The 19,873-nt window shown below is 40.4% G+C and overlaps 1 protein-coding gene across 4 annotated transcripts in view; it reads right to left on the bottom strand.

Annotated features, from left to right (window-relative positions):
• Positions 1 to 684: 684 nt before the first annotated feature.
• The window catches only part of ZNF704 (zinc finger protein 704), a 162,199-nt gene continuing 143,010 nt past the window's right edge, over positions 685 to 19,873 (bottom strand). For 2 of the 4 annotated variants that reach the window (XM_048841035.2, XM_048841036.2), the window contains one exon: positions 685 to 19,058. In XM_048841035.2, coding sequence (XP_048696992.2) covers positions 18,947 to 19,058 — 112 coding nt within the window. In that variant the 3' untranslated portion in view covers positions 685 to 18,946. The remainder of the gene's footprint in view (positions 19,059 to 19,873) is intronic. The other 2 variants (XR_007355365.2, XR_007355366.2) reach the window with 2 other exon arrangements.

Here is a 19,873-nt window from a genome sequence, read left to right as displayed (position 1 = left end):
AAAACGGAAGGGAAAAAAAATGTGAGTAGGGGAAATCTGTGGCCTGGCTGCCAGCCCACACTTTATCCTGGGATTGAGTTCTCAGCAAGGTATTTCAATGACTGTGTTCAGGTTAGTTTTCGTGTTTCTTAGGCTACACATTCACAACCGTGGTTCAAAAGGGGAATCTAATGCTGCTGCTTCTACGTATATATTTTATGGATCATCACTAGGTACCCCTGCCGGAATGCACCTCAGATCTCTTCTGGTGTATGGCAATCCTGGTTCTTGGCAAAGCTAAGGAAGCTGCTCCTTTAACTTATGAGGTTAAATGGTGCATTTTGGGAGCTTTCATTGGAACACAGGCGCTGTGAGGCCTGTTCAAGTGTACAGCAGCTAACATGCTGAGACGAGGGAGCCGTGCTTCAGCTCAGCAGGTAGAGGTCAATATTTTTGAGGGCACGAATCTGAAATGGGAGAACAGAGGAAGAGGTAAAGTGACTTCTCTGAGCCAAAACTAAAACTCTGGGTCCAAATTTCCAGTCCCAAGGTAGACCAGGAGATCACCTGTAAATATTTGACTTATGACCAGGCTGATGATGAGCCCAGTCCCACTTCTGGTGACTGGTTTGGGCTCAGTATGCTTACAGTCATGTGCTGTAAAAGAATTAAACTTTGCACAAATAAACAACCTACAAGTAGAAGTTATACACAAAGCCTTTTTATTACATGAAATAGTTGAACATACTCCATAGTAGTTAATCAATTACAAGTGCATTTATTTAATATTTTGTGGACATCGTAACAGTCTGAATATTTTGGCTGGATGGCCAGCATTCTGACTGAATTTAAACCAGTGCAAATCATGGCATAACCATAAACAGTAAATTACAGGTCTACAATGATGTTAGACTAGCTAAGCAAGAGCATATTTATTGACACATCGAAGCATCACAAAGTATGAGAGCCCAAATGTTAGAAAACGATCACTAAAATGGTATTTGTACAAATTCCTTATTTTATCTAACTGTCATGATCCTTTCTTGGATCCTGGTATATTGGCCATGCATGAGATCTTTCTCTAGTTTCAGGGAAGCCATTTAAATGTTTGAAACTGTAATGGGCAACAAAAAAAATGTAAACATTTAATGGTCCTTTGAAAGCCCAATGAGAGAGAGTACACTGTGCCACGGGAAAAGTGCATTTTAACTGGTGTGCCCATTATGGCCAATTTTAATTTTACATTTTCAATCAGAAATTAATGTCCTGATACACATAGCAACAGTTATTTATCCATTTCTGGTGCAAAAAATTAGAAAACTTTTTTCATCTAACTCATAAAAGATAAAACAAGTAGAATAAAAAAAGAGTTGTCTTTCCTTAGAGGAACAGCAATAAAAAACACCCAACATTTAAACACATTACCTTTTCTATAGCTAGCTAGATATATACACAATATACCAATAGCGAGCAAAACGCAGAGCTGATAAAGAGTCCTTTTTTCCCTCCAGGTTTATGTACCTGAACATTATGAGATTATTTACAGTCGGATAGATATCCACAGAAGTAGTAATCAGAATACTTGTATTTGGCTAAAAGTTGTAATATAAAAAAGACAGACAATTTATTTTTCAAATACTTCCCAAATATATATTAAAAGTTTCCAATATTTCCATTAGCGCCAGAGTTGGAAGCTCTTTTTTCTCATATTTAAAAAGTGAATTTTGTGATATTAACTGATGACAGAGGGCCTGAGCTGCTCCCACTGCAATCATTGGAAGGGCTCACGTTGACTGCAGTGGGCCCTGGGTCAGACCCAAAGGGCAATCAAAGATTGCAGAGAAATGTAATAGTGCCTTTTTAGTTTTGCCATAGGCCCTGCTCTGGCAGTGATATGTTTAGTTAGACCTTGGGTCTCCACAGATCCCCTTTGACTGCATCGAGGGTCTATGCAGATGGATTTATGTGCCCTTGCTGGGGATAGATCGTCAGCTGGTACAAATGGTCATACTTCCAATAGCTATGACAGTTTATACCATCTGAAGATGTTGGCCCACATCCTTACTGAAATCAATGGACTCAGTGTTGGCACAGGGCCAGCATGCATCACGCTGCAGGATCAGGGCCACAGTAGTGCTAAGAAGAATGATTTTCATATTGGAGACCAGACATAAGCTTTGCTAAAAAACAAAACTATAGTGGCTAATGTTACAAAAAAGCTTTAGAAGGGATGGGAATATTACACATACAACACAGGAACATAGGAAATATGGATGTAACTTGAAAAATATGTTTTCATGCTACCTTTATAAAAACTACAACATTTGTAAGTGAGCTGATCCATAAAATAAAAACATTTCTGTATGTTGTTTTTGAAATTGTAACTGAATACCCCCTAGAAGCACATACTTTTCTGAATAAATAAAAAAAATATCGCCACTGCTGTCTTTATATTGGTATCCTGTGTTTGAATAGATTGTGTATAAGCAAAAACCATCTTAGACTTGTAGTCCAGGGTTACTGTACTGTACTTTTAAAGCGACAATGTTCTTAGCACATCTGATTCTTACAAGGATAAAAGCATTCACCAGAATGGTTTGACATGTATTACAGAAGAAGCAACTGCCTGTAGTTTAACGTCCTATGTAATACCATGTCTTCCTGCCATCTTCTAATCATTTCTCCAGTGAAGCATGCATTGAAAACAATAGGGCCTGATCCTTCATTCCTTGGACTCTCAAAACTCCCTTTGAAGTCAAGGGGAATTCAGGGTGTGTTAAGAATGCAGGCTGGGGCCCTCATGAGCAAGATGATATCTAGACACTTTTTTTGGCTTTGAATCAATACAAAATACAATAAATGACTGTATGAAAATGCATAGTTTGTAGTTGCATACATTCATTCACTAAGATCAAAGGAAGCTTCTTCTGCTAGGCAAGTTCATCATCACCGGTTTGCAACAGAACTGCATTTTGACAAACTTGCATGAGATCAGTAACCAACATATATCTTGCAAATTAACGGTCACTGAACAGTGTTATTAAAGAGTTGGCTACTTTTTTCTCCTAACTGTCTCTGTGAGATACTTTAAGCATTTTATCACCTTGTAGGCTACTAGATAAACTAGAACACCGGTTCTTAAACTTTTTAGTAACCTGAAGACCTCCATTTTGATTTTAAAATTTTTCGGGGACCCACAAACCTCTCGCTCAGCCCCAGGCCCTGCCCTGATTCCATCCCTGCCGCCCCTGCTCCACCCCTGCCCTCCAATTCCCCCCTCCCCGAGCACACCCTGTCCCTGCTCCTGCTCCTCCCCCTCCCTCTAGCACCTCCTGCATGCTGCTGAACAGCAGTTTCCCCGGCATGCTGGAGGCACTGGGAGGGAGGGGGAGGAGTTGATCAGCGGGGCTGTGGACCCCCTAGAGTGAACTCCAGTTTGTGAGATGCTGAACTAGAACATACAATCTCCAAACCCATTATAGCGGAGTCTTGCTGAACTTCAGGTATACCAGCATGTACGCGTTTAGCCTGGTTTGTCTGGGGTTTAGACCAATGCTGCCCTTATTAATACAATGGAGACCTAAGTCTTAGGAAAACTTGGTCTTAAATATGGTGTTATGAGCTAGCTAAAAAGCAGCTTCATTTCAAACACGGAAATTTTAGTCCTCAGCATAGACTAGTGCTGCTTACTTTTTATTTGTTTTTGGCAATGGCTGAGTATTTGAAAACACTACCAAGTGTGCTTACTACTTACATTTCGTTAACCCTTTGGAATCTAGCCTCTTCTATCGTCCTGAGCAACTCCGAGCCTTCACTAGCACTGTCTGCAGAGTTAGCTTTCCAACATCTGCACCATCACTTGTGCTTAGAGTTGTTACCTTACACATCATAAGACTCCTTGAAAGTGCATTGAAAGATTTGAATTCAGCATGCAAAAATATGCATATGTGGGCACAAAGAATCATAAGCGCATTAAAAATTTTTATACAAAGCAATGGCAGACTTCACAAAGGAATTTCGGGTAGCCCCAATCTCTACATTCTTGGCCTAACCCTAAAACCTTTCCATTCTGGCAGCAGAATGCACAGAAGCATGTCTAATAATTACAGGCCTGATCCTGTGAATTACAGTGTGTCCTGAAGTGCAGGGAGCGGTGTATGTTGCATGGATACAGAAGTGGGTTCGCAGATGCATTTCAGGGTTAAGTCTAAATTAAACTCAATTGTAACTGGGTCCTCAAACTTAGCTGCAGTGTATACAGGCCCAAAGAGTCTCTCCTAAGTCAATAGGAGTTTTGCTTGAATAAAGACATCTTGGAAGTGCACCCAGCATTCCAATAGTATCACGCCTTCTAAGCAAGTAGACTGACAATAAATACTATTCTTTGCAGTGTTGTAACCATATTAGTCTCAGCATATGAGACAGACAAGGTGGGTGAGGTAATATCTTTTACTGGACCAACTTCTGTTGGTGAAATTGACAAGTGTTCGAGTTCTCCGACACTCAAAAGCGTCTCTCTTTCTCCAACAGAAGTTGATCCAATAAACACTAGTACCTCACCCACCTTGTGTGCCTCATAAATATTATTTTCTGCTTAGCGCATGCTGTCTGAACAAGGTTGGTGACTGGAACTGCGAGGAGGGTGAGGATTGTGATTTTAAAAAAGCTCTCCCCCCACCCTTCCAAATTTCAGTAACACCTTAGGGAAATTTGTTACCAGTGTGTATAGTGGATTAGTCACAAAATTACCCCTTGCTGCCAACAGGAGTTGCACATCTAAATCCTCTGCACATGGCGTTGAAGACTTTCCCCTTATCATGGGAGTTATTCACCTGCACTGATCAGATACATAAAGGAGTCTTTTTTTTCTTCCTTCAGTTTTTGTGTAAACAAATGAAAATGTAGAAACTGGCTCAGTGGCAAAGCTGTTCTGTGTGCTGCCATGAAGGGACTCCAGTTCAGAATAAGTTTCACCACCCTTGGGCAAGTGGAAGTTGGGTTTCACAGACACATCTTTAGCCTTTGCAGGGAGAGAAGACAGCAATTTCACACTGGGTAGGGACCGATTCTGCTTTTACTACTCAGGCAAAATTATCAAAATGGTTTCAGAGTTTGTCAGTAACAGCTGAAGAATTGTGCCGTTACAGATCAACTAAAACGGGCGAGTTAACAGAGCATCGGCTTCAGAGGAAGCTAGGTGTTGTACCATCATCTACCTATTCATATGGTACTGGTGAGGAAGGCACGCGTGTGTGTCTTTTGGATAGAATTAGGGGTTCAGATTCCTTCTGCTTCCATGCTGTAATCTCAAAACCTTCAGATCCTAGGCTGATCCCACAGTACCTCAGCCAGTTGTGTTTGTGTTATGGGAGGGTAACCTAGAAAGGATCTGCCCTTGGCAGAAAAAGGAGGAGGCAAAATAAAGAGGTTTTTTTTCTTTTTCGCCAGCCAGTTTGCTCTGGCTTCCAGTCACTGTAGATTCTAGTGCTCTGAAGTACAAGGGATGATTTGGAAATTTGAAATAAACACAATTTGGGTGAGGTAAACAATTAGACATAGTGTTTATTTTCAGTGTGTTCTACAACACCTACAGGAGGCTCTGATGGTCTTTGCTTGCTTTTTAAATCAACAGGTGCTCATCTTGAAAGACAAAAAATGGGGAGGGGGGACCTTAAAGCCATCTGGATGTAGGTTTAGGGGCAGATATATATTTTTTTTAATGCAAAGAGCATTCCACGTGGGGAGTGATGGAGGATATAGCCTTTAGAGGCTGATCCTGCAAACATTTACTAGCATGAGTAGTCAGTGGCTTCTGTGATCTTACTTATACTTGCATGAGTAAAGATTTGCAGCTTCCCTTTAATAATCAGGGCCGAATCCATAGAGACTTGCACCGGTTTACCTAAGGGTGTGTTTTTAAATCAATTCAGCTAAACTGGTGTCAACTCCAGAGTGGACAGTTTTATAAACCAGGTTTAAATGGATTTAAAGACTGATCACAAAGGAGTTCAACCAAACCAATTAAAAAATACAGTTTACTTAACCAGTGCAAGTTCTGTATATGTACAAGTTCCAGGGCTACACCTTTTCTACCTGCTAGGAGATTTGCCTTTTTAAAGCTGTAGTATCCCATTTGTGTACTGAATCTACCAAGTGCCAATTAATTTCAGAAGCTACAGTATTTTTGTGTATATACCATTAAAAAGCAACTCTTCTGATCCAGAGAGTATACATTTTTGCCAATTTAATAAAAATTTCTTAGTATCAGATTTCTCCATATTTCAGGATCAATTTCTAAAAATTATAGGTCAAAGCTCTGCAAGATGCTGGTAGTAATAATAAAGATTTTAAAAAACCCATTGCTCTTAATTATTTAATATAAAAAAATACATGGCGTAACAAGTAGGAAAAATATATACAAAAGTGCAATGCTGAGTAACTCTAATTAAAGATCACTTCTTTTGCACAGAGTGGAAGAGAAAATAATTTTTAAAAATATAGTTTAAAAAAAAAAAGACTGAATTGCTTCTTGAAATGTTTTTAAAATTTCAAAATTACTTTATAGTCTCCAAAGCAACATTTGGCAGGAAATAGATGAGAAACACTGAACGGAGTTTGAATTTCCCTATTGTAGGAAAACAATCATAAGGACATAGGACCTGAATCCTGCAGTCCCAATGCAAGCAAAATACTCACTGATTTTATTAGGCACTTTGCCTACATATGGTGGCAAGATTGGGCCAATTCTGACTAATACTTGGCCTTTTGTCTTACACTAAAGCCATACACAGTCTATAATATTGATATTCTCTTTCTGTGCATTAAAATGACTCCTTTATTACAGGAAAAGGTCAAAATTGTATAAGTGCTTCTTCATATTTGTGGGATGTTATGAAATTTAGTGCAATTTGACGTTGGTTAGGACAGATTTGTTTCTTAATGACATTATGGACTAGATCCAATCCATTATGGACTACCCTTTTGCCCCTTTTTATGCTGTTCTAATGGTGCAAAGGGATTAGAATGCTGCACTAACAAGCCAGCTGAGGATTCCCCTCAGCATAGGAAATCCCAGATGGGCACAGAGTCAGTGTAGCTAGCTCTGTGTCACCTCCACCAGCCCCAGTGGCCATAGCTTGCTCCATTCCCGTAATTCCCCACCAACATGAATGGACTCAGGGGCTGTTACAAACTGGCAAAATTTAGAGGAACCTCAGACTTCCTTGCATTATACCATGGGCCAAAAACTGGCTCCTGGCAGCCCCTGCAGTCAGGGGAGTACAAAGGTAGTTCAAAGCTACCCTTGATGCTCATCAAAGCCATAACAAATAGAACCCTGGCACAGCTGAGGCTGTGGTCCTACGTCTCATTTTACGTAAGATTATTTGGCTAACCACTGACCTGTCCCCACTTCTCTCTCCCCACACATGCCCCCCAAATCAAATTAACTCTTACTAGTAGAAGGATTAAAGATTAGGCCCCATTGTGCTGAACATTGTACAAACACAGATAAGAGTCAGGCCCTGTCCTAAAGAGGTTACAGTCTAAATAGCCAGGACAGACAAATGGTAAGCAACGTAGTATTGTCATCCCCACCAGCGGCAAAAAGCTATTAAGTGACTTGCCCAAAGTCACACAAGAAATCAAAATTGAGCCAAGATCTCTTAAATCCCCAGTCCAGCACCTATTCTCAAGACCATCCTTCCTCTCATAAATACTGATAGCAAAATCCTGTTTTCTAGAGTAATGGGGAAGAGACTCCACAGTTCTACTTAGCCAGCTTTTTGGCATAAGCTTGTTTTTGTTGTGTTTTTGTTTTTTTTAAAAACTTCTGGAGGAATGTGTGAACATAAGAACAGCCATACTGGGTCAGACCACAGGTCCATGTAGCCCAGTATCCTGTTTTCTGATGCCAGGTGCCCCAGGGGGAATGAACAGAACAGGCAATCATCAAGTGATCCATCCCCTGTCGCCCATTCCCAGCTTCTGGCAATCAGAGGCTAGGGACACCATCCCTGCCCATCCTGGCTAATAGCCATTGATGTCAAGTGAAAACTAAGGGCCCTCATCTTGCAACCCTTACTCTAATAGTCCCTACTTGCATGAGTAGTTCTATTGTCCTCAGTGAGGCTGTTCACATGAGTAGGAACTATTCTCTTGAGAAGAGACTGCGTGATTGGACCAAAGCCCTGTAATGTAATATAATAGTGTTTTGTAAAAACATGAATTGTGCAGCTGACAAGCAAAATATGCTGCAGTTGTGTACTGAAGATAGACACTAGTGTCGGATCTCTTGGCTCTAGAGAAAATGCCCTGTTTCATATGAACTTGAGAATGTGCAATATGTGCTTCTCTCCCTGCATCCCCAAGAAATGCTAGCACTAATTATTGCTATATTAATCTTATTTTAAAATAATAACCAGCAGTAGTTGTTTTGACTGACCTACTCTGTAGAAAGAATCATCTTAATGGTGTCCATGAAAGGCTCATTTTCATGAATTAATTTACAACAGTTACTTAAAAATGTACATGTATACAAATAAGTAATGCAGTTTAATAAATATGCAAATCACATTTGCTTTAAGGTACTTTAGAGGGGGGAAAATGACCTAAGCTAATGAATAATCTCTTCTGGCAAGTTTCTTGACTAGTATGTGATAAAAACAGTAAATACAAGTGGTGTTGATCACTGACAGAATCTTCTACTTAAAAGCGATTTGAGAATAGCACAATATTTTGGCAGCAGAAAAGAATCTGTACTCAGTTTACAGTGAGGAGGCCACAAGTATCTGGATAGAGAAGTGTTATCCAGATGTAACCAGACTAGATTAGATTGTCATGCTGCATACTGTAAGGTACAAAGTGCATAAGGTCTACTATACCAGCAGTTCTCAACCAGGGGTCTGGTGCCTCCTGGGGGGCCATGAGCAGGTTTCAGGGGGTTCACCAAGCTGGGCTGGCCTTAGACTCACTGGGGCCCAGCGCAGAAAGCCAAAGCCCTGTCGCGCAGGACTGAAGCCCGGGGCCCTGAACCTTGCCACCTGATGCCTGAGCAACTTAGCTTCGTGAGGGCCCCACTTGCCAACCCTCACACTGGCCCTGGCTTTTATGTGCTGAAAAACAGTTGTTATGGCACAGGTGGGGTGTGGAGTTTTTACAGCATATGGGGGTAGGGGAGTTCAGAAAGGAAAAGGTTGAGAGCCCCTGTATTATACCCTCTCCAAGGCGTTGGTCACCGCTCTTGCGCAAGAACAAGTAGAGATGGGCCCAAACAGAACACTTAAATCCCAGCATGCTCCAGTTCTGAGGATATTTGGATTAAGATCTTAACTTCTTGGCTCAAGCCTCCCTCAAGTAGTACCTCTGTAACTGAGTCTGCCCATTATCTTGGTTTTCTTCTAGGGGAAAGTTAATCATGTTTCTTTAAATGTGAAGCAAGGAAACATCCTGTTTAAGAAATTGCTGCTTGTCTTAATATTCAGTTAACTATGGGATTCTCAGAGTGAGGCAAATATATTAATTGGAGGATGGGAGAATTTGTCTTTCTTGCTGTTAAGGAAATGTGATACATGACGGCACTCAGTAAGACAAGGGCTATTCTCCTGCACATCCACATGAGGAGTCTGCACTTGATGATTTGAGGCTGTTACTTTGTCCACCCTGAATTCTACTTTCTCTTGGAGTGATGCTGCCACTGACTTTAGATGAAGCTGCTCACTAGGACTCCTAGATCAATTAATAGTGCCAGGCCCAGAGCTTTGTTGAGGGAGCAGAGAGACTTTGAAGCAGACAAAATGGCAATTCCCCAGCGCTTTTAAGTGGGGGTTAGATGTGGCTTTATAATAAAATATGCTCACGTGCTGATGGTGGTACCACACTTAAGGAATATTTTCAGTGTGGGAAGACAGGAGTTTCCCATGAATTACTTCAGTACTTGAATGGTTTTTGGCATAACTGGGAAAAGCTGGAAGAATACTATTTGGTAAGTGGATAGATGATTGTGTGGTGTTAGCAGCACCGCTAATATCATTTGGACCCACTAGGCAATATCGGATGCTTGAGGCCGTCACAGGGTTTTTTGTCTGGCAGGAGCTTGTGAAGACTATAAACACCATCTAAGATAAAGGCTGGCACAGTTTTTGGTAAAGTGGCAGTTCTTAGGCAGGGAGAATACTTCTCCAGTCTGGTTGGATTTCATTAGTTTTCAGGCCAGACATTTTCAGATGCATTTGTTTTTGGTCCTCAACAAAAAAGCACAAAACCTTGGTGCAACTCCTGCTCATTGAACTCATGCAGACAGTCTCTGACGCCGGTGGTGCTACTTAGGTGAGGGATTCTGTCAGCCAGGGTTTGATGGGGGTGTAGGAAAACCTGGCCATGACATCCCTCCCTTGGCTGCATCCCTTCTATATCAGGAAGCAGATGGGGGGCGGGGGAGGAGGGTTGGCACAGGAACTGCTGTGGTGGCTCTATGGCCCTCAAAGATTCCCTGGCCAGAGAGAATTCACAGGATCCAGATCCACTGGCTTTATGGTTGCTCTATACTGCAAGAGCAGCACCCAGCATCTGGCTCCAGAGCTGTTCTTTTTTTAAACAATTAACATTCCCTCCGTAACTGCTACCTGTGATTACTAAATCAGTAAAATTAGATTTTAAAAGTTTAATTTTTTACTTTCATATATTTCATTATTTAAACAGTGAAATACAGAATCAGTTTGACTTTCCAGCACTCAGTGCTGCAATGTATGAGTTGCTAGCTCTGCAGGGGATTTGTAAATCTAATTAAAACAAATAATTTAAACTGCCATTTAAAATTCTAAAACAGTTTTGTTTGGTTTAAATGGCCCTCCCCCATAACCTCTAAATTGTGGGTTTTAACCCACATGACAAAGCCCCTTTAATAAACTTAGTGAAAGCTGTGTATAACATAATACCAGAACATCTGTAAGGCTTGTCTTTTGATTTCCCCAGCTATAAGAAGCGTTTCTACCTGTGAACAATGTTCTTGCAAATGATCCTTCTGTGAGAACCTTTCTAGCACAGGGTCCTGAAGTCTGAGCAGATCACCTTGTAGGATCAGGCTCAAACTGGTATGACACAGTGTTTCAGAAATCATTTCAGAAATCGTTGTCAAAATGTACTACACCTTCAAGCTAAATAGTTGACAATTTTAAGAACTTTACAACTGAGACTATAAATATACTAAAAACCTCAAGAGACCAAACAAAATCTCTTTTCATAACATGGAATTCATGTCCGTGAAGTAGGCTTGTCTTCATGACATTGAAATGTTAATTTCAGACTAAACTATCTCTATGCTACCAAAGGCAACATTTTTCCTTTCAGAAAGACTTGATAGGCACTATTTCTAACTTCCTCCCAGGTGTTCGGGATTATTTCTTCTGCTTTGTTACAGTGTGTGTGCTGTTGGTGTATAAAGCAGCAACCCTTTTGGTTCATTCATGGAATCTGAGTTTTGTTTCACAGTTTTTAGTAAATTGATGCCAGCACTGTTACAGCTCTGAAGTTTTGCCTGTACTAACCTATTGTTATTGATGGTAAGTTAGCTTTCAAGAGCATGCTTTCGAGCACTTGTTTCTATAGTTTAGCCCTTTGTTTAGTAAGCAAGTATTGCATCGTATAAAGAAGGCTGCTGTCTGATTTCTTTCCAGTATCTTTTTAGAAACACTAAAACTTACACAGAACAACATCAATCATGATGATACAAAATAGTTGCATTTTGAAAGTTTTTAGGTGAACTGACAAATTAAGAACTATGGGCCCGATCCTTTGTTTCCTGTGCACCCAGAATTCCTATTGAAGTCAATGGGTGTGTTGAGCGCATAGGCAATGCGGAGATCAAACTGTATGTCATAATGTGAGTGACCTATATGTGTCATGTGCGTGTGCTGACAGGCTTTCTTTGAGTTTGATAGTGACAGGGCAACTTTGGAATTCCAAACAATGTCTAAAAAAAAAAAAAAGCGCCAGTTCTCTGCATGAGACTTTTCTTAGTGTAAAAGTATTCTGAATCTGTAACAAATAGCACAAAATTACAAATGGCCAGGTTGTCTTGCAATATATTTCAAAACAAGACTATATAAGAAAAAGCTGTCTCTCCTTGGTCCTGAGTCAGCAAAGCATGGAAACAAATTTAGACTTTAAGCATATGAGTAATCCCATTGGTGAGACTCTCATGTGCTTTGCATAAGTGCTTTTCTGCTACTGAAATACATCTCTTCAACCTCTAGTAAACTTTGACTGTGCCCTGCTTTGCAGATTTACTGTACCTACACTCAGAGAGAAAGATCAGTCACTATCATTAACAGTGTGTCAGCATGAGAATTACTTCAAGCTAAAAACTTTATTAAAATGTTCAGATATTTATGCACATGCATGATTTTACTCACTTGAGCGTATGTCTGCCCAGTTGGATCCCTGGTCATGATGTTAATTCTGTAAAGAGATTCTGATAAGGAGATATTACAACAGAACTAAAAAAAAAAGGGGGTCATTTCTTCATGTAGAAATTGAGAAGTTTGAGAACTGTGTGCATTTCAATACAATGCATTTTCTTCTTTGCATGCATGATCTTGAGTTTCATTTAAGCTTGTACTCTAGTAGATATGAAAAGTATCTAGTTTAAAAATATCTTGTGCACCATAAGGAAATTAGCACCTTGCAAACCATAGTACTTAGTAGTTGCAGGATAGCATGCTACAAAGTATACATTTTTGTTGTGAGCCACTTAAAGAAACAGTAACCCAGTTATAGATAATGCATGTTTAACTGGGTGATTGTACAACGACAAGACTTCATGTTTACATTACATTCTAGAAAGCTTTATACAAATATGTAGACCACCTGTTGTATCAGGTCATGTTTCAAACTCCATTCCCATAACTTTACATCAGCTAAAACTCCTTTCCTTTTACTATTTGAAGCATACACAGGCTTAAATACTCTGTGTTGGCAAGAAAAGGTCATGTTCACAAAAACACTCATTTCTGATTTTAATAATTCAAATGGCAATATAGTCCTTATTTCATTAAATAATTCTGTCCAGAAAAATAAAATAAAATACATATTAAAATTCTTAGTAATTGAAGGTTCAAACAGACCTATTTTTTTTTTGCATCTACTGCCCCTTTATTTTCCCTGAGGAAATCCACATTATTTACGTCATTTCATTATTTTTCGCAAGGTATTTTTCTATAGAGAAACTTCTTAGTAACTTTGTAACTTCTGTTTATCTGAACATTACATACCAAATGCTGCACTACTATTTGCTACTGAAATAACTAATTGGCAAGGAGAACTCTTCCTTAACATGACTGGATACAGATTCAGAATCAGGGATATCTCTATCTTCTACAGTAGAGTAGTGTACAATGAAAGATAAAATTCTGACATTTCCTAGAGGGGAAACATGATGAACATTGAGAATTTACAAATGTAATTTAGGAGCTCCTTTGTAGCACTGGGTTAGATTTTAAGAATTCAGACAAAATCTTGAAATCCTGATTTATGTGAGTAGTCCCATATAATAGGAAAGCTAAATTTATTTCTACTGCTAATTTGTTTTTCATATTATAATTATTTCTTTATTTCTCTCAGGGAAACATACAATAGTCATCTCAAACTTGGATGCAAAGGTTTTATCAGAATTTTTTTTTCTTAAAATTGGTTAAGGTTAGCAAAGCAGTTCTATTGAACTGTGGCTTCTTACTGCATTTGTCTATTCCCTTATGTATTATCTGACAAGTTTATTGACAAAAACAAGTTCTTACTACTGTCAGCAATGTGGAGTAAACAAGGGTATGGATGAGTGAGCTGTATTCTTCTTCAGCCTGTGCATCATCAAAAATAGTGCCAGCTACCTTCTGACTGTAGAATCTTTCTGGATTGGTTAGAGATGATATACTGTATGAAGCAGAAAGAACAAAGCTTGATTTTCAGATAGTGAAAGAAATTGTCCTGCTGAATGTCACAGAAAAATCCTTGTATCTTGTGTATGATGGAAATTTGATAAAGAAGTCTATGTAAACAGTACTGTAGTATCAGATGGGGAATACTGGAAGCAGATTCTATCAACCACAATTCAAGACACCACTTTTTGCAACCTTAAAAGGTTTTTGAAGCACAAGGATCTTGACACCACAAGTGGCTTAATTTAGCATCTACCTTCTGCACCTAAACTGTCACCTTGACTAGTTTTCTGTTGTTTTGCTGAAGGTGGTATAAAACATTATTGTAGTGGAGATTTTGTTGTTGTGGGATTCCAGAAGGGTTTTATAACAGCTTTTAGAACAGACAGTAACTATGTACAAGATAAGTCCTGGCAGTCTAGGATTAACTCCATTAGTTTCTTCAGATTTCAGTTCCAGCAGTGCTACCTCTAGGTGAGTTCAGTGAAGTGGAAATAGAAAACAAGATGTCATTTTAGTAACCTCTTTCCAACCACCACTGTTTATAGTGAAGAGCAGTATAATTTGATTTTAGTGATGACTGCTGTGCAGTTTGGTCCAATCAAGAGTGGGGACAAGCCCTCATAACCTGTTAAGCCTTCCCAACTGGTCAGGAGACTTCTAATTTCACATCCCTCTCCCAGGCTCTTGAGCAGCTCTCTTAATGTACTCTATGGGAGAGCAATGGACCTGCAGGGAAGCCCTCTAGGTTACATCTGTACATTTAATCCACCAGAACTCCAGGCTTCTAGATCAGGGGTTCTCAAACTTCTGTACTGGTGACCCCTTTCACACACACAGCCTCTAAGTGCAACCCCCCCTTATAAATTAAAAACACGTTTTTATATATTTAACTCCATTATAAATGCTGGAGGCAAAGTGGGGTTTGGGGTGGAGGCTGACAGGTCGTGATCCCCCATGTAATAACCTTCGACCCCCTGAGGGTTCATGACCCCCAGTTTGAGAGCCCCTGCTCTGGTTACTATATGTTCCATTCTATGCATCTGATGAAGTGGGCTGTAGCCCACAAAAGCTTACGTTCTAATACATTTGTTAGCTTCTAAGGTGCCACAAGTACTTCTGTTCTTTTTGCGGATACAGACTAACCCGGCTGCTACTCTGAAACCTGCTCTAGATAGTCCCTGACCAGAACACGGGCAATGGAGATATGGCAAGAATGACACCATACTGCTATGTAGTGTGTTGCTCTCAGGGAAAACTTGGGGGTGTAATATCAGTGAGTGGGACTGGAGAAAGAAACAGGCTCAGGTTTCAGGAGGAGACCCAGTTTGGACTGATACCTGGAGCTCACATATGCAAGCTGGTAGCCAGCCTAATACTGGAAAAACACAGAGGTCTCAGCATGTAACACTGGCCTATATACATGTTCCATAAAGATCTCTGTCTTCTTGTTGTATCATTGCTTATTGCTAACAAAACAGCTGGAGGGGGAGCAGGGAACTGATTGATCACTAGACAATCAGTATTCAGATATCCCAGTTAGATGATTGCACTGCATAAAATCTCCAGCCCTCGAGTCTGACCATGTGTGAAGCCTGCTCACCTTATTCACACAGATAGACCCACTGGGCATGTTTGCACCAACTTGAATAGCAGTTGACACCTATGAAAAGCAGGTGTAAATATGCAAATCAGAATGGAAGTTTTGCTTACTTTGCATACCTGTAAAGGACTACACAAGGTGCAAGGCAGTGCAGAATCAGATCCATTGACCTGGATGGAAACGGCTGTGTGAATAAGATTATCTGAATTTTATATATTTTCCATATTTGGCATTTTATGCAGGAATAGAGACAAGCTAATCATGTTTAAAATGCTTATCTAAAATGTTTCCCTTTTGCTTGAAATTTCATTTTTCAGGCTTTTTCCCAAAAAGACATTTGTTTTGCTGTAGCAGGAAAGTCACTTCAGCAAAAATTAGGACCCAGTGGTATATCTGTCAATATAAAAGTCTGATAAGATCATGTGGTACCAACTTCTGTCACCAGCATCATTTCTACTAAGCGATTAAAAGAATTTTATATATATCCTTCAATATTTCTATTTTAAGGGTCAAGTTCTGGTTGCTAGTGGGGTGTGTGTGTGTGTGTGTGTACCAAAGAACCCATGGCCAACTGTGAGAATGCATGATGGAAACCGATCACCAGATTCTGACTCCTCTGAAAAATCAGGGGTCACCTGACAGACCCTCCAGAGAAGCATGACTTGGTGTGGTTAAACAGTGTAGGGAAGCAGTCCATACAGACATATGTGCCAAGCACTTTGGCCAGGCAGTGGCCGATTCATGGCATTTGTAAATAATCTTATTCTTATCAAGAACAGAATGAAAGAGTAACTCTGGCCAGAGGTGGACAATAACAATGCTTTGGTGGTCTATTTGTGTGCCTATCTTTCTAAGAATAGATATAAAGTTAGCAGTACGGGAGTGGCTATGTGAATTACGTTATGGGAATGGCTTCGCTAACGTTTATATTAAGCCTCTGAGCATGCCCAGTAGATCTTTCTACAAGCCAGAGCAGAGTGAGCGGAGTATGCATGCAATTAATAAGGTCTGTGCCTTTTCTCTAACTCACTTTCCTCCAGTATTAAAGCTGGGACAAGTGCTGTACCTGGTTCCTGGGGCCAACCAGAATTTGCCCCATGTTGTGGAAATTTGATGATCTAATTAATATGTTCATTTATGAAGTGCCCCCTGCCAAGGTGCTCATGATGGTGTACAACATTTTACAAACCAATTACAATAATATATTTTAAAATCCGCTTTAAAATTCAAGAGATCTGAGTAAATAAGGGAGAAGGGGAATACAAAGAAAAGGGAACAATGATGAGGATAAGTAATGAATATGGGGTCAACAGTGGTCAATATTGTTTTATAAGCCTCTTGAGAGGCTTTTAGAAATAAGGAGGGATATCAGTGGAGCAAGCTCCACATTCTGTGTCCCACCATAGTAAAGGCACTGACAACAATGTCAGCATTTAAAAGGAAGTAACTAGAAACCAGTTACAAATTGCTAAGAGGTATTTCCCTAAATAAATCTTTGGGGGAAAAAAAAAAAGAAAAATCACAGAAGGAAAAGCCATGACCTATGACTTCACCAAAAGATAAGGAAGTGCAAACAATAGAGTGCAGATGGCGCTGTATATCTGCCAATCTTTACCTTCTGTTAATTTATTTCATGTTTTGTTTTATTATCCTTGCTGGATTTTAGGGTCTAATTTTTCTAAACAAGTTAGGTGCACAACTGTGCATAAAAATCAGGTAACTGTATGCACGCAAGTGACTTTCACTAGCCATTTGTGCATGAAAATTGCGTGATTTGTAAACACTGTTGCAGAAATAACATGCTCAAATTAGGCATGCAACACAGCAAATTTGTTTAAAAAAACAGGCTCTTATTATTCTTTTGTTCTTTCCATTCAAACACGTATTGCCTTTTCTTTAACACTACGCGCTATACTATGTTCAAACGTGTGTGCTTTTGTTCTTTAAATGGGCATAGGCAGCAATGCAAGTTAAGTAATGCTGTCATGAGAGTTATGTGATCCAGTTTATCAGACTCCATGAAAAACAAGCCCAGCTGGTAGTGGGTCTGTATAGCCCTGTTAATATGATAGGTGCCTATACCTATGGGGTTTTTTTGTTGTTTTTCTTTTTAAACAGGCAGGAGTTGGTGATGCGCATTCATGTGGCATTTCCGCCTTACTTTATACATCAGTAGTTATTTTAGTATGAAAATAAATAACTCCATCTATCTAGGGATGAAACATCAGCATTCTACATTTATACCCTCTAACAGACTGAAGAACTAAATACACCAAAGCCCACACATCCATCAAAGTGCCGTCTGCATGGAAGTTGACTATTTCTGACCTCAGTGACTTTTTTTTTCCTAAATAAAAAAGGACTTCACTTAACATATACATATGTTGCTCCACTGCTGTCACACTCCACTTGCTGGGATGATGCGGTGGGAGCACTTCTTGGGGGGTTTTGTTTTCTATACATTTTTTTGCACAAATAAAATTTGGCATTGCTAATGGAAAGAATGAGTGAGCCATTAATTTAGTAACCATCTTATATACACAAGAGAAAAGAAAGCAAGAGCTGAACTGCTGGGTTGGCTCACATCCCTGAATAGATATTACATAGAATCCAAAAGGCTGCATTTACCAGTTCTTAATAGGGTTCATCAGCATAAGATGGTCATTGCTAGGAAAAGGGACTGGTGATAAGAAAAGATACTGGAACCCAAATTATATTCCTGTATGTTTCAATGATCATTGAAACGGTTTCCCTCAAATCTTGGACTTACTTGTGGCTGAGATCTGCTGGTGTTTCCTTTTTTCATTTTTTCCTTCTCTGGAGTATTACAATCTAATTTAAAATGTACCGCCACTCTTGTTCTGGTTTGTGACTGCTTTTAAAAAATCATCCAGGAGTGCTGTTGCTTGTCCTTCTGACATATCAAGATTTGAATTCCTCAAAAAAACACCCGAAAATGAGGAATCCAACCAAGATTATTCACATCAGCAGAATTATTTAACAGACTCCACTCTTGGTACAGCTGCTGTTGAGTGAACTGTAGCTTATGTCTTAAAGTGTGAATTTAAGCTTTTAAAAAGAAATCTTCACTTCAGGGCAAGACGCGGTGCTTTGTTCAACTGATACAGACGTTCACAGCATAGACATTGACACGGTTAAAGAACAGTCACGGGGAGCAAGTAGTTCACAGAAGTTAGCAACAAGTTATTTAAGAAAAACATTAATAGCTGCTCTGGGTTCAATATTTGATAAGACTTTTTTTTTGCTCTATTGCTCCACACTGGTTTTGCTAAGTGCTTCTCCTTGGCTACAAGTGCTTTATTTTGAAATACAAGTCTGTTTAAAAGGCAGCACTGGAGGGTAGGCAGGGGCAGCTCCAGGAACAGGATCCTGCTATTGTACTCCCCATCCCCCGGGTCCTCCACACTTCCAGTCTTTAGTCGATGAACCTTTGGCAGGCTTTCTTCCAACGGCAGGCAGTGCACCACATATCTCGGTTCTCCATCCCATACACTTTTCGGCATTTTTTCCCCTCCCCTCTAGGTTTCCTGTCCAAGAAAAAGGGACACGTAGTTAATAAGAAGTTTTTTAGCATCCCTCATCACCACACACTTTTTGAAAGAGACAAAATCATCTAAATGCAGCATGACGTTGAAAGAGCCTGATATTTTCAATGGGTTTCTTCCTATTTTCAAGTTACCAGGATTCTGCTGAAGTAGTCAGACTTGGAGTGAGGTGAAACCTGCTATTGAGTGACACACCCCGACCCCTCCCCCCTCTGCTGTAGTCTTTAGAGCAGAGGTGGGCAAACTATGGCCCGCGGGACCCTCCTGCCAGGCCCCTGAGCTCCTGGCCCGGGAGGCTCGCCCCATCCCCCGCAGCCTCAGCTCACTGCACTGCCGGCGCAATGCTCTGGGTGGTGGGGCTGCGAGCTCTTTCTGGGGGCAGCACAGCTGCAGAGTCTGGCCTGACCCAGTGCTCTGTGGTGTGCGGTGGCGTGGCTGACTCCAGCCAGGCGGTGCAGTTGCCTGTCCTGGTGCTCTGGGCAGTGTGGCTGTATTGCTGCCAGCCACCAGCGCTCCAGGCAGCACAGTAAAGGAGTGGGGGGAAGGGTTAGAGAGTAGCCCCTGGGTTAGAGAGTAGCTGGTGGGTTTGCTCTGCAGTGTTGCTTCAAGTAGGCCTCTAGCCCACCCAATCCTTTGTAAGGTGTGTGAGGGGACTAGACAATCTGCCCTCTTCTCCCTTCTCATTCATAATAAACTCGATTAGAAAATGCTCCTCTGGTTCCACTGATGTATCTTTAAGAGAATCCCAGAAATTAGCAACCAGAAAGACTTATTAGATCTCGTTGTCCACCTCTGCC

Source organism: Caretta caretta, chromosome 2 (genome assembly GCF_965140235.1).
Source record: "Caretta caretta isolate rCarCar2 chromosome 2, rCarCar1.hap1, whole genome shotgun sequence".
NCBI classification, from domain to species: domain Eukaryota; kingdom Metazoa; phylum Chordata; order Testudines; family Cheloniidae; genus Caretta; species Caretta caretta.
This window is presented reverse-complemented; position numbering and strand designations above follow the sequence as displayed.